Below are 23,945 nucleotides of genomic sequence, written 5' to 3'. Positions count from 1 at the left end.
ATGCCTCTAGCATGGCCCTAGCACAGTGATGGGAACATAAAATCTTGTTGTGGTCCTGCTCCTGAGATGCACAGCTACTCCAGATCCCACAGGGATTCATCCTGTTTTCCTGCTGTGCAAGAGGAAAATACAGCAATTAATAGAAAACCAAAACAAACCCACACAGGCCCTGCCTGCGGGCAGAAGGAAAAATGAATTCCAAATGAAACCAGAGGAGAGGCTGAATCAACAACAAAGCTCTGGAATGGGGCAACCCAACCACATTTGCAGGGAAATCTGAAGGGCCCAGACACGGAGCTGAGGTTTTGATGTTGCTATTTTGGTCTCCTCATCTGCTCTCATGACTTCTGGCTGTTACTAAAGACAGTGACAGCTGGTTCCCCTTTTTTTTTTTTTCCCCTATTCTTTTATTTCTCTCATTTTCTCCACCCTCAAGCCTGGAAATCATCCATTTGTATGCAAAACCTCTCTGCCTCTTCCTCAGGATCTCTGGGAGCTGCTTTCAGTCCTGGGGCAGGATCCACTGGTCACTTCAGCAAGTGATGTCCAGCTTTAGAACCACAGAATCACAGAACTGTTTGGGTTGGAAGGGACCTAAAAGACCTTTCAGTTCCACCCTCTGCCATGAGCAGGGTCATCTTCCACTATCCCAGGCTGCTCCAAGTGCTGTCCACTGGCCCTGGACACTGCCAGTGTACATCATCCTTATTATAAAGAATTTATTCCAAGTATCTAATCTAACCCTGCCCTTTTTCATCCATTCCCCCTTGTCTGTCACTCCAGGGCCTTGTCCCCAGTCCCTCTCCAGCTCTCCTGGAACCCCTTTAGGCTCTGGAAGGGGCTCTGAGCTCTCCCTGGAGCCTTCTCCAGGTGAGCACCCCCAGCTCTCCCAGCCTGGCTCCAGAGCAGAGGGGCTCCAGCCCTTGGAGCATCCCTGTGGCCTCCTCTGGTCTCTCTCCAGCAGCTCCAGGTCCTTCTGCTGCTGTCCCCAGGGCTGGAGGCAGCTCTGCAGGTGGGGTCTGACCTGAGTGGGGCAGAGGGGCAGAATTCCCCCTCCCCTTCTGCCCCAGGCCATGGGGGGTTTCAGGGATGGGTCATGTCCAGCTCTCACCACCTGGCACCCCCAAACCCTTCTCCCCAGGGCTGCTCTGGATCCATTCCCTGCCCTGATGGGGAGCTGGGAAGTTGCAGCACGCCGTGTAAGGCACATGAGTAACCCCCATCAGACTGTCACAATGGGCTGTCACTGCTGCGGGCAAACCACGAGGAGGCAGGAAAGTCCCGACCCCAAATTGCTGCACAATCCTTGTGCAGCACGTGGGGAACAGCTGATGGTGCCGAAATTAACTGTATCAAGTGCTTCCTTCTGACTGCAGAGGCCGAACTTGGTAACCCAAGGCTTTTATGGATATTCTTTTCTGAATTATTAGTTAAAGAAAGCCTTTGTGTTCTAATGTCTTCTTACTGTTCTAACTCTGCATCTGCAGAATTTTTATGTAAAACTTGCCAAATGTATGATGAGCATCAATTCTTGCCCCATGGGAAGGAGTTCCATGTGGGCACAGACAGGGCAAAAAATTTTCTCTTTTACCCCAGTGCAATAACAAGTCATTATTCTTTATTACAGGCAAATACAGGGAAAAGGTAACTCTTACTTCCTGGATTACATTTGGTGCTTGGAATACCTCAGTTGTCTTTGGTGCAAAGCAGCACAGTGTGGACATGGTGGGTGTGGAGGCTTCTTGGTAGAGGGAGACCCTGATCCACAAAAGATCCTTTTATTGAGTAATAACTCTGAGCACCTAAAAACACCAGGACAACCTTTTGCAGATCCCTTCCAAAGTCCCTTTTCTGTCCCTCTTAAACATCTCCTGAAAGACCCATAATACTGCACCCTCCTCCTCCTCCATTCCTGAAACTGGGAGGGGATTCTGCCCCTCTCCTTCATTCTGGTGAGATCCTAACCCAAACCACTCTATGATGCACATTTGGGTGGGGAATTAAGGCATTCAGGACATGTTTGAGGGCACAAAGGGTGTTTGAATCATCAGATAACTGTAGAGGGTAGGGAGAGCTCAGCCTGGTACAACCCAGTCTTGACTCTGGGACTAATCTCCTGGGCAAACATAACCACACCTGGGTTTTGACTTGGAGGGAGCTGGGTGATTCATTTCAGGGTTTAAAATGTCAATGGTAGGGAGGGTAAGCAGGGTAAGCTTGAGCACAGCAGGGTATGTTTGAGATGAACTGCAGAGCATGGCTTGGTACCACTCACCTGAGGGGCAGGGATCAGAGAGCTCTCACTGTGCAGCATCCACCAGGCTTGGGGTGCAGAACAGGCTGTCAGCACCCCCCCAGGAGAGTGGTTATCCCACACAGAGCTGTCCTCTGCCCTTCCCATGGCTGCCCTGGGGCATGCCTGGAGGTTAAATGAGGTAAAAACCTTTCACTGGGGTAAAACAGGTGCAGGTGGCCTGGCAGCATTGCAGTGTCCAAGTTGCAGCAGGGATGTCACCTCCCCCCATCCCCATCTGCCTGGGCTGTATTTTATGTCCCACCTCCTACCACTGTCCTTTGTCCTGTCCCTCCATGCCTTGTCCCAAGTCCCTCTCCAGCTCTCCTGGAGCCCCTTTAGGTTCTGGAAGGGGCTCTGAGCTCTCCCTGGGGGAACACCCCCAGCTCTCCCAGCCTGGCTCCAGAGCAGAGGGGCTCCAGCCCTTGGAGCATCTCTGTGGCCTCCTCTGGTCTCTCTCCAGCAGCTCCACATCCTTCTGCTGCTGGGGGTCCCAGATCTGGAGGCTCTGCAGGTGGGGTCTCACCAGAATGAAGCAGAGGGGCAGAATCCCCTCCCAGTTTCAGGAATGGAGGAGGAGGAGGGTGCAGTATTATGTCTAAGAGGGACAGAAAATGAGTGCAAGATGTCACTGGGGGGGTTGATAGCTGCCAGTTGTATCTCTTTCACATCCCTGAGTGCAATGACAGGAGAAAATTGAGGTTCCTTCCCACCTTCTTCACCCTGGATGTTTTCCTTCCTCGTTTTGGGGGCACTGGCTCTCCCACATGCTGTGAGGTTTGTGCTGGGATGTGCTGAACCTTCACCCAGACTGCAGAGATCTTATCACAGCCACAAAGTCACATTCCTGGGCTGCCTCTCTGTGGATCCTCTCCCTGCAGAACAAGCAATCCTTCTGTTTTCCTCATAAACCCATTAAAACCCAGCAGTTCTGACAGGCTGGAGCAGCAGAACCTGCATGAACCAGCTGAGGCAGAGCCTGGAGAGGGCAAACTCTGTAACTCATAAATTAACCTGCTCCTGGGGTCACGGTGACCCTACAGCTGAACCCACCACTGTGCCTTTGGCACAGCTCCATCCAGGATCCATCAGCCTCTCCCACACATTTCCCAGGCACAGCTCAGGAGCCCTAAGCTGCTCCTGAAAGGCCATTTGGGTGCAAATGCCTGTTTTTTGGAGCCCAAAGATTTTGGTGCTGGCAGCTGGCTTGAAGCCATACTGCTTTTAGCCTGGAAATCTTGTAGAAAATCATCTGCTCTTCCACACTTGCTTGTCCACAGCATTGAAATCAGGGGATTCCCTCCCACTCCATGGAAGTCATCTGGTCCAGCCCCCTCGCTCATTTAGGGCAACACAGAGCAGGTTGCCCAGCTCCATGTCCAGATGGATTTAAATATCTCAAAGGATGGAGGTACCTCTTGCTGGGCAACCTGTGCCAGTTCTTGGCCTCTCAGTAAAAAAGCATTTCCTGATGTTCAGAGGAATCTCCTGTGCTTCAATGGGTGCCCATAGCCCCATGTCCTGTGATTTTTACTTTAAATGTAGAATCTTTATCTTTGAGAGTGATCTCTGGGGCTGAACCAGGTGACCTCCAAAGGTCCCTTCCCATCCCCAACCACCTTGCAGTGACTTGTAAATCCTATGAGGAGCAGCTGAGGGAGCTGGAGGGCTCAGCCTGGAGCAAAGGAGGCTCAGGAGGGACCTTGTGGCTCTGCACAACTCCCTGACAGGAGGGGACAGCCAGGGGAGGGTGGGCTCTGCTTCCAAGGAGCAGGGACAGGACAAGGGACAGAACCTCAAGCTGTGGCCAGAGGAGGTTCAGGTCGAACATGAGGCAGAACTTCTTCATGGAAGGGGTGGTCAGGCATTGCCAGGGGCTGCCCAGGAGGTGCTGGAATCTCCATCCCTGGAGGTGTCAAGGAACAGCAGGAGGGGGGCACTCAGTGCTCTGCGCTGGAGACCGGCCACAGGTTGGACTCCATGACCTCGGAGGAACGACTCTGTGAGTCTGCGACTTTACACCCCTCTCACGGATGTGTCACTGGGCTCTCCTCAGCACTCACCGCTGGGGTGACGGGATCTGGGTGGTGCCGAGGGTTTGAGCCCCGCTTTGCCCGGCCGGGCTGGGCCGGGCCGGGCTGGGCCCGGTCCGCGGGGCCACCCCAGGGCGGGGCGCGCATGCGCAGGGCGGCCGCGGGGGCTCCCGGAGGCGGCGGTGCCGGGACTCGGCAGCGGCAGCGGGACAGGGAAGGGGAGAGCGGACACCGAGGGGACACCGAGGGGACACCGAGAGCGGGCACTGAGAGCGGTGAGTGCGGGACGGGAGAGCCGACACTGAGTGCAGGGGGTGAGTGCGGCCACTGAGTGCGGGCGGTGAGCGTGGACATGGAGTGCGGGAGAGGGAGAGTGGGCACTGAGAGCGGACACTGCGGGCGATCCCCTCCCTGCGGTCCCGTCCTCTCCCGCCGGGACACCCGAGGGTCCCCGGGGAGTTCCCGGCGCGCTCCTGCATCCCCGCCGCGCCGGGAGCATCGTTCCCTGCGGAAAGAAGCGGGATGCGGGATGGGTGCGGGGGTAGTCGGTGTCCCGTGCCTGGTGCTTGCAGACACCCCTGGGATGCGGGGGGATGCGGGATCTTTCCCTCTGTGCCGCGCACAATTGTGGTTCATCCAGCCGGGGTTGGTCCAGCGGTCAGGTGGGTGCTGGGGAAGAGCTTAAGGAGGGCAGGGATGAGCAGGGAGACGCGGATTTTGCCTTAAATTCCCCCGTTACCGCTATCTCAAGGGCTTCCTGAAGAAGAGAGGTGGGCAGCGGTTTTCCTGCGTGTTTGTTTGAAATGGCTGTGGGCGGATTTTCCTTTAACGACTTTGACACCCGGGGAGCTCTGGAGGCCATAGTTCAGCCGTGAGCTGGGAGAAGAACCAGCTCCCGGTGTTTGCCTTGGAGCTGCCGCCTGCTCCTTGCGCAGACACGAGCTGGGGCGCGTCTCCAAAGGGTCACCGAAGGATTGTTCCCTGCTGATCTTCTCCAGGACACTTCGGGGTCATGTCCCTCCCCCCTGTTTTCCTGGCTGAAAACACCACAAGCATCTCACTTCTTTTTCTTTTTTTCTTTTTTTTTTTTTCTTTTTTTTTTTTTTTCAGGAAGGGGAGGGAAATATTGTGGACAGTCTTAAAGTGTTCTGGTTTTCTTGAACACAAATATATAGATATATAAGTTCAGGTAAACATTTAACGGTTGTTTGTTTGGTGCCAAACCAATTCCTCCCTGGCATGAGCAGGGTTGGGTTTGGAGCATCCTATTAGCTGTGCCAGGGTGACACACAGGGGCACACAGGTTTTTACTGGGATGGAGAGGTGCACTTGTTGTGGGATTGTGGCTTCAGAGCTGGGAAATTATTTAAATATCGCTAGTTGGAGGATTTTTGGGTGGGATGAGGCTTGGAGCAACCCAGTCTAGTGAAAGGTGCCCTGCCCACGGCAGGGGGTTTGGAATGAGATGAGCTTTAAGGTTCTTTCCAACCCAAAACAGTTTGGGATTCTAGGATGGCTTGCTGCAGATTAGGATGAGGAGTGTAATGCTTCCCTGGCAACAGTCATTGAAAAAGAGCAAAGTTACAGAAAGGTCTTGAAAAAGGATGAATCCAGCAGGTCTGAAGTCTGGTTTTGCCCTCTGCCAGGGGACAGGCAGCCATGAATTCTGAATTCTAGCAGCAGACTGTGCTCCTGCCTTGGGGTGCTGTGGTGATATGTGCTGCAAACAGTTCCTAGAAACCCACTCCAGGGCTCCTCAGGCCAAACCACACAGTTGCACATTCCCTCCCACGCAGCTGGGGAAGGTGTGGGTTAACAGCCCTGCACCCTGCAGGATTTTCTGTTTCCTGGACATTAATTGCTTTTATTTGTTTATGCTGAAGCTGCAGCCGCAGCCTGTGGCCGAGCCAAGGGCTGTGTCCCTGTGGATGCAGGGAGGGATGGCAAGGAGGGATGGCCACAAGGGAGGGATGGCCACAAGGGAGGTGCCACCACCAGGTCACGTGCATGAGCTTGCAGCTACTTGCACATCTTGAGTCAGGCACCAGCTTAATTTTTTATCTGCCAGTTTATGGGGTAACCCTTGCTCATGGGGTCAGACCAGTGGCCCTTTAAGTGCATAAACAATTAATCATTAGTAAATTTCAGATGAATAAATACCCAGGGAGGCTGCTGCAGGCTGCAGCTGTACACATGCCATACCTTATAAGCTTCATCCTTCATAGCATCATGGAATGGTTTGGGTTGGAAGGGACATTAAAGATGGTCCAGTTCCAACTCCCTGCCATGGACTGGGACACCTTCTACTAAACCAGATTGCTCCAAGCCCTGTCCAACCTCACCTTGGACACTTCCAGGTAGTAAGGGGAAGCTTGCTCCCATCTCCTTCCCACCCTCCATGCCCCACCAAATCCTTGGGATTGGGAAGGGTTCTAAGCAAGTGAATGCAGCACAGCCTGCATGCCTTTTGGGGAGGGAATCTGCCATCTGACTCTTCCTTGGAGCTTTGTAGCATCACTTCTGTCACTGCAAACCTAGAACCTGGCTGGGAGAGGCCATGGGGTTAAATGGGATGAGGTCCAGGACGGGGACAATGACTTTTAGTTCATGGGAGAGGAGAGCTCCCAGCTCCATGGGGTTGGCTCAGGGCTGCAGTCTCTCCCTGGCAGTGCCTCCTCTGCCCGCAGCAGCCGCAGGGCTCTGCATGATTTATATACATTTTTTTCTAGTGACCAAAGCTCTAAAATCCACAGCCTAAAAAAAAAAAGATGTTTTTTGTGCAAGAGGCTTTTGTGGATGACAGCAAAGCTGAGCAGCTTCAGCCCAGAGGTTTTTTGGGGATGATTTGAACCCACAAACAGCACATGGGCAGTTTGGTTTGGTTGCTCTGCCCGCAGATGGTCCAAGGTTGTCCCATCAGCAGATGGATCTGAGCAGGGAGGGATTGGCTGGCTTGTTGAGGTTTCCCTGTGCTAGCAGGAGTTCCCAGTTCTGCACTGAAGGAAGATTAGTGCTAAAGGAAGTTTAGGAGGTGAAAGTAGGATTCCACTGTGACAAATCCAGGCTCCTTTTTCAGTCAGTGCAGGGGGAAAACCCCCAGGCACTTTGCTGACACAATTCCAGTTTCTGGAAAGGGTCAGTCCCAGTCCATCAATGATCCCTGCATGGTTGAATACAGCTGGCAGGGACTGGTGGGGGTGGCAGGACCAAAACCATGCCCAGGGGTGTGCTGACAGTTCAGCAACCTGATGGTTACAGTTTGGAACTGTGTCCCAGTCTGGTTTGATTCCTGGTGTACTCATCCAGGGATTTCACAGCCACCTGAAATCCAGCCCCAAAGCATCAGGTGCTGTGTTGGTTGTGTGTGGGAAAAGAAAGTGGTGAAGGGATCAGGAAAGCACAAACAGCAAAGGATTAGTGAGATCAGGAAGAAAAGCTGCAGAATATTACCTTGCTCTTGAGCAAATTTTGATACAGAGGGAGTGGATTTGCCAGAGGAGAGAATCCTCAGCCAGGAGAATTTTTTAATTTTTTTTCAGGAATTATTGGCTGTGTTAGCAGCAGCATCACCGAGCTCTAAGCTGGGTTAGGCATGAGGAAACTGCAGCTGTGCTATCTCAGCAAACCAGAACTGTGCCATTCCCTAATGGTTTGGGAGATAGCACAGTGCAGGAGTTGTTCCTGCCTGACAGTTTGTGTGTGGCCCCCCATTTGAGGGGTGCAGCAGCACAGGAATTGCCAAGCCAGCCCAGCTGATCTCTGAGAACCCAATGTTGTGAAAATCAACCCCCTCCTTGCACGTGATGCTTGGATTCTCACAATAAAGCCACCAGCCACATCCAACCATTGGTTTCCTAATTTTGGGGTTCCATTCCCCTGCTTCCCTCCCCCAAACACCACAGGGCCTCAGGGGTGCCCCCCTTGTTGGGATGCATTTGCAAGCAGCTTTGTTTTTGCTCTGTGCCCTCCGAGCACAGCGTTCCCTGTGCTGGCTCCACTGCTGTCATCCCCTGGCCCCATCCCAAAGCTCAGGCAACGCTGAGCCCATGTCAAGAGGCACTTGCTGCCCAGCAGGGCTGAGCTGGCTGCTGGCCCAGCTTGCTGCCAGGCCAGGAATTGCAGGGGAGCTGACACTGCCGTGGCTTCCGTGGGGGATCCTGCCACCTCCCACTGGCTTTCATGGCTCGTCTCCCAGCATCACGGGACGTTCGTTTCCTGAGGGATACAAGCTTGGACAAACCCTGCTTGGGCTGCACACTGTGTGTGTGTGTGTGTGTGTGTGTGTGTGTGTGTGTGTGTGTGTGTGTGGAGAAGGGGAGCATTTGAGCCATCTTCTTTTATTTTAAATTTACCACAAGGTTATTTTGACCTCTTTTTCCCTGAAGAGGTCAGGTTGTTTTAAGTTGTGCCTTTCAGTAAATCAGATGGCACCACCTTTTACTTTCCAGAGCATCCCAACCTGTGCAGGTCCCTGTTGGAGGAGTAATTGGGCTGATGTAGATCTAACAGGGTACCTAAGTGCCTTGAGGGAAATAAAATCTTCTGTGCAATTCACTGTTAAGTAGTCCCAGCACTGCCCAGTGCATTATGAGCACGAGATCTCATTTCCACCAGGCAGATGAGGACTGATATCCCCATTTCCTAGATGGGAAAGTGTAAGCCCAGTTTAGAAAAGCCCCGAACACCTGGCCCCTCTCTGGTTGTGGGGATTTCCACTTCTTTGATGCTGGAGAGTAGATAAGTTCTTCACACCCTGCTGCCTGTCCTGGCAGGGCTGGTCCCTGGCACAAACCATCAAATCATGGAATCACAGAGTAGTTTGGGTTGGGGGGACATTAAAGCTTACCCAGTTCAACCCCCCTGCCATGGCAGGGACACCTTCCCCTATCCCAGTTTGCTCCAAGCCCTGTCCATCCTGGCCTTGGACACTTCCAGAGATCCAGGGGCAGCCACAGCTCCTTTGGGGAACCTGTGCTGGTTGTAAATCCCATGTAAATCCCAGTAACTCCCCACAGAAGGTGTCTGAGCTCTGGGTGTTCCTGCTGCAGTATGGAGCAATGTTGGTCCCTAAATCTGTGGCAGGAGAAGGAAGCAGGTAATACCAAGACTGCACAGGAACTGCTTCTTGAGCCAGTCCGTGGTCTCTTATTTTCTCAGCTCTGGAGGAGCCTTTCCAAAACACAGGGCAAGAATAGGATGGAGGAGCTGGCACTGTGCTCCCAGGATGGTCTTTCAAAGTTTTCTCCCTCTTTAGTTTCCTCCCTCTTTAGTTTTCTCCCTCTTTAGTTTTCTCCCTCCTTCTCCCTCAAAGTTTTCTCTCTCTTTAATTAAACCAAAGAATGGTTTAATTACTGGAAGAGATGTTTGTGCTCAGGGAGGACCAGCCTTCAGACAACAGGGTTTGGGATTGGGTTTATCCAGTGCATCTGAGCTGGGTGCAGCCCTGGTGCAGCCTCTCCCAGAGCTGAACTGTTCCCTGCCATCCTGGTGCACTGGGAGCTGTGACACCAAAGTCAACCCCATGTAGGAATGGGTCACAATAAAACCCCAAAAGCTTCAAAATGACCTGGAGTCCCCCCTGGGACTTTTGCTCAACTGCCAGAAGAGAGGAATTCAGGCATTAATCACCTGCAGCTCTCCAAACCAGTCTGTTATTTTCATGCTGTCCACAACCACTACTTCTTCTTTTTTTCCCTGTTTTAAATGCCATGCATTTATTAAAGACTTCCCCAAAGCAGAGTACCCCCGGTCCTCCCTGCTTTGTTTACCAGGAATTACTGCCTTTTTGGAAGCCTGTGTAAACCTCTGATGCCTGAATACCAGCCTGCAAGTAAATCTATCACATTGGTCCAGCCTCAGTCCCAGACAGTGAACTCGGGGGCCAGACTGGTGGGAAAATCGACCGTACTCTGTAGGAAATTTTCTCATTCAAACCCTTCCATCAGACTGTGACCAAAAAGCAAAAGAGCTGGGAAAAAGCTCGGGTTTCCAATTACCCTCTTCAAAAGGGAGAGAAAAATTGGAACAGGATCGTTCTCCTCCTGTGCCGGGAGTTTTTATTGTGGATGTCATGATCCAGCCTGGCCATCATCCACGCCCTCCTTCTCGCCTTGCAGCTCCCTCCCTGAACAAACGATACTTGGTTGCTGTTAATTGGGAGCAGCCAAAATAACTGAATCCCCCGGAGATGGGAGTGAGGACGGAATCTCAACGAGACACCCCGCCGATGAATGTGGCTTTCAGCTGCTCCTACGCCCCCGTGAAGGGAAAAGAATAGGGGCTCTGTGAAAGTGAAACAGCCAGTGCTGACCTTGGGTTTCTGGGTTGGTGTTTTTTGTTGGTTTTTTTTCTCTTTCTCTCTCTTTTCTAACGTTAATTGCTCGTCACTTTGTCCCATCACATGATCGCTGGAAGCTGCCAACTCGTTCTCACTCACTCATATCACAAGGTTTGAAATAAGCAGGGTACCAGGTTCCTGATTTAGCATTGTTCAGTCCAGTGTCAGATGTGTTTCTTGTGATTTCGGACTATTATTTTGAAAATCTCTGCCCCTCGCAGCCTGTTTAAAACTGGCATTTTCCAGCTCTGAAAGCCTGCCTGGAATAATCTGTGCTGTCAGGGAGATGTGCAGTGCCCAGGCTCTCTGAGGCGATGCTCGCTGCATGCACTGAGCTCTGGGGATGAGAGACCTTGGCAAAATCCTGGCACGAGTACGAGCGGTGCAAGCCAGAGCCAGGCTGTGCCTGGGACAGAAGCTGCCTGTCTCTCTCACACCCTTGTCAGCATGCAAAGCAGGCAGGCCATGGACTGCATCCCCATGCATTCCTATTCCCAGGCTCAGCTGCCACCCTCCCGTGTGTTGCCTTTGCTCTTTACGTGCAGTTTTCAGCAGGTTTCTCCACAGGAGATGAGCATCTCTGCAGGTCTGTGCTCTCTTGCCCTATGCTTGCAGCTGTGCCCTCTTGGAGCTGGTTTTCAGTTCCTCTTCTGTTGGGATTCACTCTGGCATTACTCTGTTCTCTCTCCAAGATTTAAGGAACTTCAGCATTGTCCTTTATTCTTCTGCCTCACCATCATGATCATTCAATCATAGAATCCCAGGATGGTCTGGGTTGGAAAGATCATTTTGTTCCAACTCTTCTGCTATGGGCAGGAAAAAATTCTTCCCCGTGAGGGTGGTGAGGCCCCTGCACAGGTTGCCCAGAGAAGTTGTGGTTGCTCCATCCCTGGAAGTGTCCAAGTTTGAATGGGGTTTGGAGCAACCTGGGATAGGGGAAGGTGTCCCTGTCCATGGCAGGAGGTTGGAATGAGGTGATCTTTAACATCCCTTCCATCCTGAAGCACTCCACAATTCCATGATTTATGAATGAACTCCACTAGCTACAAGAAGCCAGAACAGACTGGCTGTGCATTGGAACAGGGCACAGAGTGAGTGTTGCCTCCTGTTCACACCTTGCCCTCATAGGACTGCCCCAAAGTCAAAACTTGCCTTGCCTGCCTAGATTTTGGCATGTAACTCCACAGGGATACACAACCTGCTAAATTAACTGCATGTCCAATCATAGATCAGGACCCTGCAGACCCTTAGAGAAACAAAATCTTAACATTAACAACATTAACTGCCCAGCAAGTGTGCTCCCTTCAGCATTATACATTTGTGAAACTAAAACAGCATTTCCAGGGACCATTTTGTCTTCTGTGGCTAAGGCAGCTCCATCAAACACAGCAGACAAAGTCCCCTGTGACAAACAGGAAAAAACCTCCAGCCCTGAGAGATGCTAAGGGAGAAAGCCAAGGCAGTGTAGGGCAGAAAGAATTTTCTGGAAAATGAAACCTAATTATGACAGCTCCCCTCTGCTAGAATACAGAAGCAACGTGAAAATATTTTGTTTCTTATCAGACGCTTTGGGTTTCTACAGGAAGTGAGACTTGCTGCCTGCTTGAGAGTCTGCTCTGACTTTGCTCTTTGTGCTGTCTCACCCTGGGACTGCCAGGTCCCACCTCCTTGCTTTCAGAAACTCTCTCATGGTGTTTAACACTGTCCTGTCCTCTGTATCACAGCCTAGCAGGGGTCTCCCATAATGGAATCATGGACTGGTTTGGGTTAAAAGGGATCTTAAAGCTCCTCTAGTTCCAGCCCCCTGCTATGGGCAGGGACACCTTCACTAGACCAGGTACCCACACAAACTACTGGTGTCTCACCTCTGAACACAGCTGGTAGGAGAAAAATTGCAGCAGGAGAAAAATTGGCTGTTTTCCACACTCAGGCAAAATACTTATTTGTGGGGGGTTTTTCTTTCTTTTTTTTTTTTTTTTTTCCTTTTTTTTGGCTACCTCCATCCCCTGCAGCTCCAGTTGTGTGCATATAAGCTTAGGAGAACAGATTCTGCTCCTGCAAACCTTTGTGCGTTGATTTCATAGGATTAACCACAGCCCTGCACAGTCTGGTGGTGGGGCCCCATCAGCACCAATTTCAGTTTAACATGGGCATTTGTGATGAATTCTCCTCTATTTTGTATGACACAAACACCAGCAGGGAAGAGAGCTATCTAGGTTATTGGGAAACAGGGGGTATTGGGAATTAATTTAATGCCAAGAGTTGTTCTCCACACATCAGGATCCTGCTGTGCCCTGAATCTGAATCTTGCCAGCCAGAGCTTAGCAAGTCTAGAGGTTACCAAGGAGCAGAGCAGCAGAGGAGTGCCCAGCACAGGGTTTGGCTGCTCTGAGCATCCAGGGACTTCTCTGGCAGTCCCTCAGCACTGGCTCCATGGATGCTCCCAAGGCTCTGATGCTGTACCCAAACTGCAGCCAGCTTGGATGTGAAGCCTCTCATTTCTTCAGTCCCTCTCAGTCCTGATGCTTCTTACTTGTGGAGGGATGAGGGCTGCAGGTTTGGGACTGTGGATTTCTCCACTTCTCCCTCTGCCATACTCACTACAGTAATTCATGGGCAAGCTCTGTGACAGGGAAGGTTGAGTTTCTTTGCAACCTCCATGATTTGTTTGGGACCCTCTTAACTCATGTGCAGACAGGCTCTTTATCCCTTAGATGAGTAATTTACATCCCAGTTTTGTCCCTGAGCATTTTGTTCTGCGGTAAGGGGTGAAAAATCACCTTCATAAATCATCAGATGCTTTCTTGCCAACTATCTGCTTCCTGCAGCCCCTTGTTGGCAGCTTGTGGCTCCTGAACACGCTCCAAGCTGAGTGCCTGAGGAAGTGGGGAGGAAGGGCAGGCTTGTGACATTGCTGTGCCCATCTGATGCAGGCTGACCTGCAGGGACAAAGCTCTGCCATCCCCCTCTGTGCTGAATTTAGGTCAGGGAACAGATATCCCTGGGAATCTCATGCTGCCTCAGACCCTTCTCTAACTTCCCAGGAGATCTGGTACCCCTAAATTTGACAGTATTCATAAAATCATGGAATGGTTTGGGATAGAAGGGACTTGAAAGACCATCTTGACCCAACACTCTGTCATGGGCAAGGACACCTTCCACTATCCCAAGTTGATCCAAGCCCCGTCCACCCTGGCCTTGGACACTTCCAGAGATTCAGGGGCAGCCACAGCTTCTCTGGGCACCCTGTGCCAGGGCCTCACTAACCTCACAGGGAAGAATTCCTTCCCAATATCCCATCTATCCCCACCCTCTGGCAGTGGGCAGGCATTGCCCCTTGTCCTGTCCTTCCAGGCCCTTGTCCCAAGTCCCTCTCCAGCATTCCTGGAGCCCCTTTAGGCACTGATGGGTGCTCTAATGGTTAATCCCGCCGCCGGTAATGGCAGCATGCTCTTCTCCCCGGTGCACCACCATTAACATTTCCTCTTTCTCCCATCCCCTCAGGGCAGGAAGAGGCGTTCCCTGGTGCGGGGCTGAAGGATGACAGCCATCCTGGAGCGGCTCAGCACGCTGTCCCTGAGCGGGCAGCACCTCAGCCGGCTGCCCCGGCTGCTGGAGGATGGCCTCCCCAAGATGCCCTGCACGGTGAAGGAGTGCGAGGTGCCGCAGCTCTTCCGCGAGCCCTACATCCACAGCGGGTACCGCCCCACCGGCCAGGACTGGCGCTACTACTTCCTCAGCCTCTTCCAGAAGCACAACGAGGTGGTCAACGTGTGGACTCATCTCCTGGCGGCGCTGGCCGTGCTGCTGAGGTTCAAGACGTTTGTGGAGGCCGAGCAGTTGCTTGTGGATGCGTGGTCCTTGCCACTGCTCATCTTCGTCCTCTCTTCTGTCACCTACCTGACCTGCAGCCTCTTGGCCCACCTGCTGCAGTCCAAGTCGGAGCTGTACCACTACACCTTCTACTTCGTGGACTATGTTGGAGTCAGCATCTACCAGTATGGCAGTGCCTTGGCTCATTTCTACTACAGCTCTGACCAAGCCTGGTATGACAAGTTCTGGCTTTTCTTCCTGCCAGCAGCAGCTTTCTGCGGCTGGTTGTCCTGTGCTGGCTGCTGCTACGCCAAATACCGGTACCGACGGCCTTACCCCATCATGAGGAAGATGTGCCAGGTGATCCCAGCAGGGCTGGCTTTCATCCTGGATATCAGTCCCGTGGCTCACCGGGTGGTTGTGTGTCACCTGGGGGGCTGTGAGGAGGATGCTGCTTGGTACCACACGTACCAGATACTGTTTTTTCTTATCAGTGCTTATTTCTTTTCCTGCCCTGTCCCTGAGAAATACTTCCCTGGCTCCTGTGATATTGTTGGCCACGCCCACCAGATCTTCCACACCTTCCTGGCCATCTGCACCCTGTCACAGCTGGAGGCCATTCTTTTGGATTACAAGAACAGGCAGGAGATTTTCCTGAAGAGACACGGGCCTTTCACTGTTTATCTCTCCTGCATCTCTTTCTTTGGCTTGGTGGCCTGCAGTGCCATCACAGCTTACGTCCTGCGATGCAGGATCAAGGACAGCCTGGCTAAAAAGGACTCCTGAGAGTCACGGACGTGACAGGCATGACATCACCAGAGAAAATCACGAAAAAGGGCATAACATACTAGAGACATGACTGTCTTACTTGCCTAACACGCCGTGACTAACCAGGACCCTGGATTCAGATGGAGGGCTGGACACTTCATGCTGGATGCATTTTCACAGCAGGGATTGCCTTTTGCCATCCAGGGGGGGACATGGAGTGTTTTAAGCCAGAACAAGTCACTGAACCAAGGATGCTGAAATAGGCAGAGGTTCCTTGTTCATTCTGGTAGAGCTGTGGGTGAGGCCTTGCTGAAGGTCAGGGAGGGCAGCCTGGAGGCTGTGGGACTGCAGAAGGGTGTGCCAGGGCTCACAACACCATGAGGAGCTCAGCTGGATGTGATGACCTCTCTGGGTTCGGCCGTATCTGTGTGAGAACGGTTCCTGTAAAAGGCAGTAGGAAGGTTTCAGGAAGTTTGTGTTTCTAGGGTTCGGGTATGAGGGCACATGTGGCACTGTGGCTGCTAGAATCCTTCTCCTGTTCCAGCCAGGCTCTCTCTGAGTTCCCCTTGTCAAGGGTGTCAATGCCAGGTCACTTAGGTGGCTTTGGGAAAACATCTTTGGAGATCCTGGCTTGACCTGGGGTCCTCTGGGACAAACTGGGTCTGTGTCATCTGTCCAGGGAGTCTGACCAACCTCTAGCAATGTCCATGAAATGTGGACTAACTTGGATGGGATCTGTTTGATACAGGAAAGGCTCTGGTCCTCCAACAACACTACTGTGGTCATGGCCAAAAGGGTGTGAAGGTGAAGGGGTCTTTATTCCCCTCTTAATGGTGCTTTGTGTCCTTGATGAGCATTGTGGGAAAGCTGACTTTGGAGCTTCAGGGTTGCTGTTTTATGATAAGTGGGGCTGTGACTCTGGCAGGTTTTTGTCAGTATTAGATGAAGGTGGAACAGCAAAAGTAAAGGAGAGTGATGACATTAGGGTCCTGCACAACCTGGGGAAGGCTTGGCCTTGGGACTTGGTGATTCCTGTGGGGAGTAGCAAAGATAGTGGTCAGGGTCACTTAATGTCCATGGGTCACTCCTGTCCAAGGTAACAAAGGCTGGATTACCATGTCCCCCACTAGAAGAATCTATTCTGTGCTGGGCTTGGGGGAATATCGAACATGGAGCCACCAAGGAGGATTAAATCCTTGCTAAAACCAAGGAATCCATGGGATCTATCCCAGCCACGGATTTGTCTCATTGAGCCCAAGGGCAGGCAAATGAATTGTGATTGCTGGTTCTGAGCAGGCAGAGTGTAGGGTTGGGGATATGGTTGGTGAGGACAAGCACTGATTTCTGCACTTCATCTGTGTTTCAGCTCTTGAGGTGTGTGTGTGTGTGTTCATGTTCCATGCATGTGCATGGGACTTGTTATCCAGAAGGGCTTTGCCTTGGGATTTTAAATCTGCAGAGCCTCCTAGCTGGGTTAAGATTAACCTGAAGGAAACAGTGCTGTCCTGCTGGAGGAGCAAGGTGGGCTGGACAACAGATTTGTTAATAGGTGGTGGAAAACGGACCTGTAGATTGGCACTTTGCTGGTCCTGTGTTTAGTAGGTAAATTTGGGACTCATGGCCCTACAGAAAATTAAATACAAAGGGAGAGGGAAGTAAGTTTGGTATAGGAGTATAGGAGAAGAAGTCATAGGAAAGCCTTCAGGAGGTCATCAACTCCACCCTTTCTCATCAGTCCTGGTCTGAGCTTAGAAATTAATTACTTGATTTCATAGGGTGTTTTTGATGGTACAAATGGTACAGCCACGCTGACCTAGAAGAAAATCTGCCTCAGGGGAGATGCCAAGCAGGGGTGGTCCCACTTGCACCTCGTTCAACCTCTTCCCATGCACAGAAGTTCATCTCACCACAGAGTGAGCCAGTGCCAGGAGAGGGACCTTTGGGAAACCAATCCTACTGAAAAAATGTCAGTAATTTTCGGCTGGTTTTAAATCTGAGCCAACTCACTTGGACAATGCAGCTGCTGGCAGGGAAGGGCTGGATTGGAGGCCAGCAGCAGTTCCTCCTTGCATGGCAGCTGGCTGCTCAACTCACTCAGCTGCACTGATGGACTGCTCCCTCCATGGCCTCTGGCTTTGTTTGTGGGTCTCCTCCCAGTTTGAGAAAAGGCTTCCAGTGCAAGCAGCTTTTTCTTGCAGCCTAATTTGTCTTGGTTTTGTGGTGGGTAAGGCAGAACAAGGCACTGGGTGTGGAACTGACTGGATGGTATCAGTGGGTTCCTGTGCAGAAACAAAGGTAAATCAGGCTGGTCCAGAGCTCATTTCTGAGATAAAATTAAGAAGGATTGGGCATGGCTGGTAATAGCAAACCTGCTCTGATGCTACCTGGAGTTACATTGGTACCAAAGGAAGGGATCACCCAGGTGTCCCCTTCTCTGAGGGTTTGAAAACAGATGACATGCCCTGCCCTTGTTGAAGGAGGGTGAGTACAGTAATTCTGTCTCATTCAGGGACAGGGAGAGGAGCCCCACATGGCTCTTCCAAGGTACTTCTGATCATATCTGGTACTTCTGATCATGTCTTCTCCTCCCTGGCTGAGCAGAAGTGGGCAGTGGAGCAGTGGTGTGACAGTGGAGGTGGTTTTGCACACTCCCACGTTTCCCCTCAGGTGAAGCCGAGCCCATCTCCGTGTGGCCCTGCACTCCCACCTGGAGCTGACTCCTGGTTACGATGATGGGTGGAGTGAGCTGGGATCTACGATACAGATCTGTGCTGCTGTGAGGATGTGTCACAAGGGGCTCACCAACACTGGAGCTTCCTTCATCCCTGTCTCCATCCTCCTCTTCCTCCAGCCAGCTTCTTTCTTTCCTTCATCCTTGTGCCTTACGCACCTGGCTGCCTTCCTGGGCAGACTCCACCTGCAGTCTCAGCTGGGAAGTGGCTGTGGAAGCTTTGCCAGTGATCCAGAGGACACCAGGGCTGGATCTGGATAAATCCAAAGTGCCTCTGTGATAAATGCTCAGCTTGTCTGAGCCCCGCCAGGAGCTTCTCCTTGGGCTCACTGCTTGGAGCAGGTCTCCTCCATCCTGGTGTTCCTAAGGAGGCATGCCTGGGAAGAACGTACCAGTGGCCAGGCTTGGTGAAGAGCTGACCACCCGAGATCCCTCAGGGATCCCTGAGGTCACAGTCCTCTCCCTCAGGAATCTCTGGTCCTGAGGTAGTGTTCCTTCAGATCTTGCAAACCAGGACAGCTCCTTAGAATTCATCCCAATGTGCCTTGTGCTGTTTCTTTTGGGGATTAATCCTGAAGGAACCTGAGGATCAAGGGCAGCCTCTTTGCTGTCCGCTCCATGCTCCATGGTTGCTGTTAACAACAAATTCCCACTGACAGGATTTGCTCCGTGTACAGAGCAGGAGGGGAGGATGGAGACAGGTGCCTTCAATTTGTATTTATGCCTAATTTGTGTAACAAGGCAAGGACAGGTTCCTCATGTGCCTTGCAATTTACATCTTTTACTGACAAGATTATTTTTAAGCACTGTTCATTACTAAACAGAAGTACAAAAGAGTTTGTATTTTTTTCCTTTGGGAAACAGGGAAGGATATGAGTGTTCCTTATTAACCATCCCCTTCCCAACTCCCACCTGCTGACTTTGTATTGTTGAAAACATTGACAATATTTTAAGCTTTGTACTGTACTGATCTTTATTTAAAAACTTTAATGGGAAAAAAAAATCTGTGAAATCAAAACAATTGGTGTGGTGTGAAATTCCCAAATGCACAACTGCACAGCTACAGAAGGTTATGAGTCATTAGAAAAAAATGGGGATAATAATTACAATAATGAACAATAAGGTGTGGTTTTATATGTGCATCTCAAAGCACTTCCAAGGTTTCTTGATACCTTTTGGATTTCATTCCCTTTCCACAAGGGAAGTGCAGAACAACTGCCCTGACACTGATTAGAGAAATTTTAGTTCATCATCCACAATCACATAAGGGTGGAGTTTGGAAAAGATCTCTGGGGGCCACTTGGTCCAACCCTCAGCTCAAGCAGGGGGACTCAGAGCTGGTTGCCCAGGTCCATGTCCAGATGGATTTTGAATATCTCCAAGGATGGCAACTCCATCACCTCTCAGGACAACCTGTGCCAGTGCTCAGCCACCCTCACAGTAAAAAAGTGTTTCCTGATGTTCAGAGGAACCTCCTGTGTTCCAGTGTGTGCCTGTGCCCTCTGGTCCTGGCCCTGGCCCTGGGACCTGGTACAGAGCCTCGTCCTGTCCACTTTGCGCCTTCCCTTCAGGGATTTATATACACCTATAAAATCCTTTAAATATTGCCTGACATGATTCTCTTCCACCAGGTACATGTTCCCTGCTCCAGCCCTTCTCCCTGCTCTCAGGGACCAGGGATTCCTGAAGGCTTATCCCATTGGTAAAGACTGAGGTGAAGAAGGCTTTTCCATGTTCTCTGTAGCCAGCTCCCACATCTTACTGAGCAATGGGCCCACAACTTTTTCCCTACTCTCCCTTTTGTCACCCTGTAGAAACCCTTCTGGTTGTCTTTGGTATTCCCGAACAGATTCCAGTTGGACTTTGCCTTTCCTCATCTCCACACACTCAGATAATCTCTGTATTCCTTTCTATCCACATCCTTGCTTTCACCTTCTCTCTGCTGCTTCTGTGTTTGAGTTTTTCCAGGAGCTCCTTGTTTATCCATGCAGGCCTGCTGGCATTTTTTCCCAGCTTCCTGCTCATTAGAATGGATTGTTCTTGAGCTTGGAGATGACTCCTCCCAGGCCTCTTTATCCCAGGGGACTCTACCAAGCGGATAGAGGCCTTTGAAGAGGCCAAAATCTGAAGGCTACTGTTTGATGTTTGCCTTCCTCCCTTCCTTCAGGATACTGAGCTCCTCCAGCCAGCTCTGCTTTTGACCCCCACATTTCCAGTAAACCATGAGTGTGATGTCCAGCAAAGTACCTCTCCTTGTCAGCTCCTCCATCACTTGGAGGAGGGAGTTACCACCACTGCATTCCAGAAATCTCCTGGACTAAAAAGCACAGAATCGTAGAAGGGTTTGGGTTGGAAGAGACCTTAAAGATCATCTCATTCCAACCCCTTGCCATGGCCAGAGACACCTTCTATGAGACCACATTTCTCAGGGCTCCATCCAACTTGACCTTGAATGTTTCCATGGATAGGGCATCCACAGCTTCTCTGGACAGCCAGTGCCAAGGCCTCACCAACCCCACACTAAATAATTTCTTCCTAATACCCAATCTAAATCTACTCTCTGGCTTCACTTTGAAGCCATTTCCCTTTATCCTGTCATTACATGTTTTCTAAATAGTCCATCTTTCCTGTAGGCTCCCTTCAGGTATTGGAGGACTGCAATTAGGTTACCCCAAAGCCTTCTCTTCCCCAGGATGAACAATCCCAATTCTCTTGGCATTTCCTCTTAGGAGAGATGCTCCATCCCTCTTTTCTTGTCCTTCCAGCAGGTATCAGGGTGGCTGAAGTCCCCCATGAGGAGCAGGGTCAGTACAACATCACCCAAACTGGTTATCCCTTGAACCCTTCCCCTGTAAGCTGTTGGCTCATCATCCACTCGGAATTCCAGGCACTCCAGCTGCTCTCTCACTACAGGGCAGCTCCCTCTCCTCACCTTTTTGGCTTGTCTGTATCCCTCCATTGCAACACTCAGGTCATGGGAGCCATCCTACCACATCTTCCTGATCCCAACAAGATCATGGCCCTGCAGATGCACCCAGATCTCTGCCTTGTCAGTCCCCACACTGCTGGTGTTCTCTACACACACTCCAGAGACACACCCCAGCACACTGACTTCCCGGATTTAGGAATCCCAGTTTTAGGGATTTCTCCATCATGGTGTGTTGTTGATTTTCTGATCCCTTTCTGTCATATTGCTCCAGATCCTGAACTCATCAACCTTATTTGGGAGGGTTGTGTGTGATCACATGCATAATTCATCAATTTTTCCCTGAATTTCAGAACTTAAAACCTCTAGAATATAATTTATTTTTCCTTCCAATAACCAGTAATTTTAATTATTATTTCTTAATACACCATGCAGACCAAGGCTTCTGCAGGTTGTGTTTTCACCCACCAGAGGGCGAGATATCTCCATCCATGTCCTCCACTGCCACGAAAGCAGAGCCCGATAAAGAATTCCTTTTGCCTTTCATGAGTAGATAGCAGGGATGTGGGAAGCTAAAAAGCTCATCTTAACCTTGGCAAGTCAGACTTGTCTGTACAGAAGTTTTCAAGGATGAAGCTTAATCTATATCTTCACTTTAATTCCTCATTTCTCCTTTCTCCTGCTTTACAGTCACTATTACTAAACACCACATTCTGCTACAGCTTTTCTTCTACTTCCTCCTGTGGAATCCCAGAATGGTTTGGATTGGAAGGGACATTGAAGATCATCTCATTCCAAACCCGTGAGCAGGGACACCTTCCATTAAACCAGGTTGCTCAACCTGGCCTTGGACACTTGGAGGGACAGTGCAGCCACAGCTTTTCTGGGCAACCTGTGCCAGGGCCTCCCCACCCTCACAGGGATGAATTCCTTCCCAATATCCCATCCAACCCTGCCCCCTGGCAGTTTAAAACCACTGCCCCTTGTCCTGTCACTGCATACCCTTGTAAATAATCCCTTTTTGGCTCTCTCAGAGCCCCTTTAGGCATTGGAAAGGACTTCCCAGAGCCTTCTTTTCTCCAGGCTGAACATGCCTAGCCTGTCATCTTTACAGGCTGTGCCACACAGCCTTGTCACAAATTTGCAGTTACTGTCCTTGTGGATGATCCTTGGCACACAGAGCTGGCTTTCCTTCTCTGAGAGAGGCCCCATTCCCTGTTAAATGCTGCCTGGATATTGCAGCTTGAAAAATCAGAGCAAGGGCTTGATCAGGGTCCTGCTCCTAAGTCTAAGTCAGCCATCACACCAGCAACTTTGCTGTCTTCCAGATTCAGCTCTTCTAGCCCTGCTTGGCCTTCAGTTCATTATTTTCCTTTCTAAGCTCATCAGCCTCATTCTTTATCTCCCACCGTCTGGCTTTTTTCTCTCTCCCACACCCTGCTCAGACAGACGGTCTGGCTGCAATTCTCCCTGCTTAACTTGTGCTTACAAAACCCTCGGATCTGCCGCCTGCCCTTGAATCACAGCCTGGCTTGCCTGGTGTAGTGGTGATAAAGAGAACAAAGCAAAGATGCACAAAAATCTTCTTTTTCATGGAGTCCTAGAAGGTTTGGGTTGGAAGGGACATTCAGGATCATCTCGTTCCAACCCTCTTGCCATGGGCAGGGACACCTTCCACTAGACCAGGTTTCTCCAAAATCCTGTCCAACCTGGCCCTGAACGCTTCCAGGGATGAGGAATCCACATCTTTTGGGGAATCCACGACATCTATAGGCAACAAATAACTTCTGTTTTCCATGGTGATGGATTTAGCTGTTTTCTCTCTTGCATTTGGGAGTGACTTCTGCAGAGCCACCTTTTCCTTGATATGGTATCCTTGATGCTTCTTTTTACCCCTTCCTCCAGAGATAAAAACCGTGTTTGAAAGAGAGGAATTATATCTGTGCTACATATGAAAAATACACTATTTCACAACTATATACATTTTTATACATGTATACATACATCATAAACCAGCACAATCACTTCTGTTAAAATATTTCAATCACTCCAGGTATGGATTTGTCCCTTCAGAGCTGCTCCTCACCCTGGGCACTGCACAGGGCAAGGAAAACTCCCCAAAAAGCAGCAGTCCAGATGCCACCACCTGTTTGGGAGGCCAAGATGTTTTAATGTAAGGGAGTTATGAGGGGCCACGAGGGAGATATGAGGGGGCTCTGAGGGGCTGTGAGGGGTGTAAAAACGCCAATCACTTGTTTTTAAAATTTTAAAAATTTAATAGTAATAAAATGGTTATAAAAATAGTAATACAATTAGAGTAATAATAATTTGGACAATTTGAATTAGGACAATATGAGACAATAAAGACAGAGTTACGGACGTCCGGGTAACTTTTTCTGGGCAGCACGATCCTGAACAAGGACACACATTAACAAAGGATTAACCCTTAAAAACAACAGCTTGTTGCATATTCATACACCTCATACATGATGCATAAATTCCATTCAAATACAGGATTCTGTCTGGTCATCGTCAACTTCTTCCTCTAAATCCTAACAGTGCCTTCGAGGCAGGAAGAAGTTCGTTTCTTCTGATAAGAGGGCAATAAATTCTTTTTCTCAGAAAGATTCAGGTGTCCTGTGGCTGCTGTCGCAGTGAGTCCTTTCTTTAAAAAAGTATCCTACATAGCATAGTTTCTATTTTAACATTTTGTTATAACCTGAAACTGTATTTAACACACTACTTAAGAGAATTAATACAGCATAACTTTCTAACGCAACACATATAATATTCATTTGAATATTTGCGAAAAGCCAGTCATAAAATGCGCATTTTTCACAAGGGGAAAATCCCAAATAAAACAGGATTAAGACTTTCCACGTCTTTATTTCCACGCCGCGGGGTCGGACTCCCCTCACAGCGCGGGGGGGGAGGGGGCGGTTCGGCCCCTCAGAGCCCTCCCCGTTGCCACGGCAACCGCGCGCCCCGCGGCGCTCATCGCGCATGCGCAGAGAGAGGCACAGCGAGAGGCGCGAAGGGCCCTG

At 50.5% G+C, this 23,945-nt stretch overlaps 1 protein-coding gene across 2 annotated transcripts; it reads left to right on the top strand.

Annotated features, from left to right (window-relative positions):
- Nucleotides 1-4,444: 4,444 nt before the first annotated feature.
- On the top strand, nt 4,445-23,776 carry PAQR8 (progestin and adipoQ receptor family member 8). 2 transcript variants are annotated; one of them, XM_054630288.2, is made up of 2 exons: nt 4,445-4,601; nt 14,168-23,776. In XM_054630288.2, exon 2 carries the CDS (start codon nt 14,204-14,206, stop codon nt 15,260-15,262), a length of 1,059 nt encoding a protein of 352 aa, XP_054486263.2. In that variant the 5' UTR covers nt 4,445-4,601; nt 14,168-14,203; the 3' UTR covers nt 15,263-23,776. The 2 variants fall into 2 exon arrangements, with proteins under 2 accessions (XP_054486263.2, XP_077032609.1); XM_077176494.1 differs by having other exon boundaries at nt 4,470-4,640.
- The last annotated feature ends 169 nt before the right edge of the window (nt 23,777-23,945 follow it).

Source organism: Agelaius phoeniceus, chromosome 3 (assembly GCF_051311805.1).
Source record: "Agelaius phoeniceus isolate bAgePho1 chromosome 3, bAgePho1.hap1, whole genome shotgun sequence".
NCBI lineage: Eukaryota > Metazoa > Chordata > Aves > Passeriformes > Icteridae > Agelaius > Agelaius phoeniceus.
The sequence above is the reverse complement of the archived record's forward strand: the minus strand, read 5'-3'. Positions and strand labels throughout refer to the sequence as shown.

Excerpts from the sequence above, each read along its gene's own strand:
- PAQR8 (XM_054630288.2), top strand. The coding sequence starts at position 14,204 with ATGACAGCCATCCTGGAGCGGCTCAGCACGCTGTCCCTGAGCGGGCAG.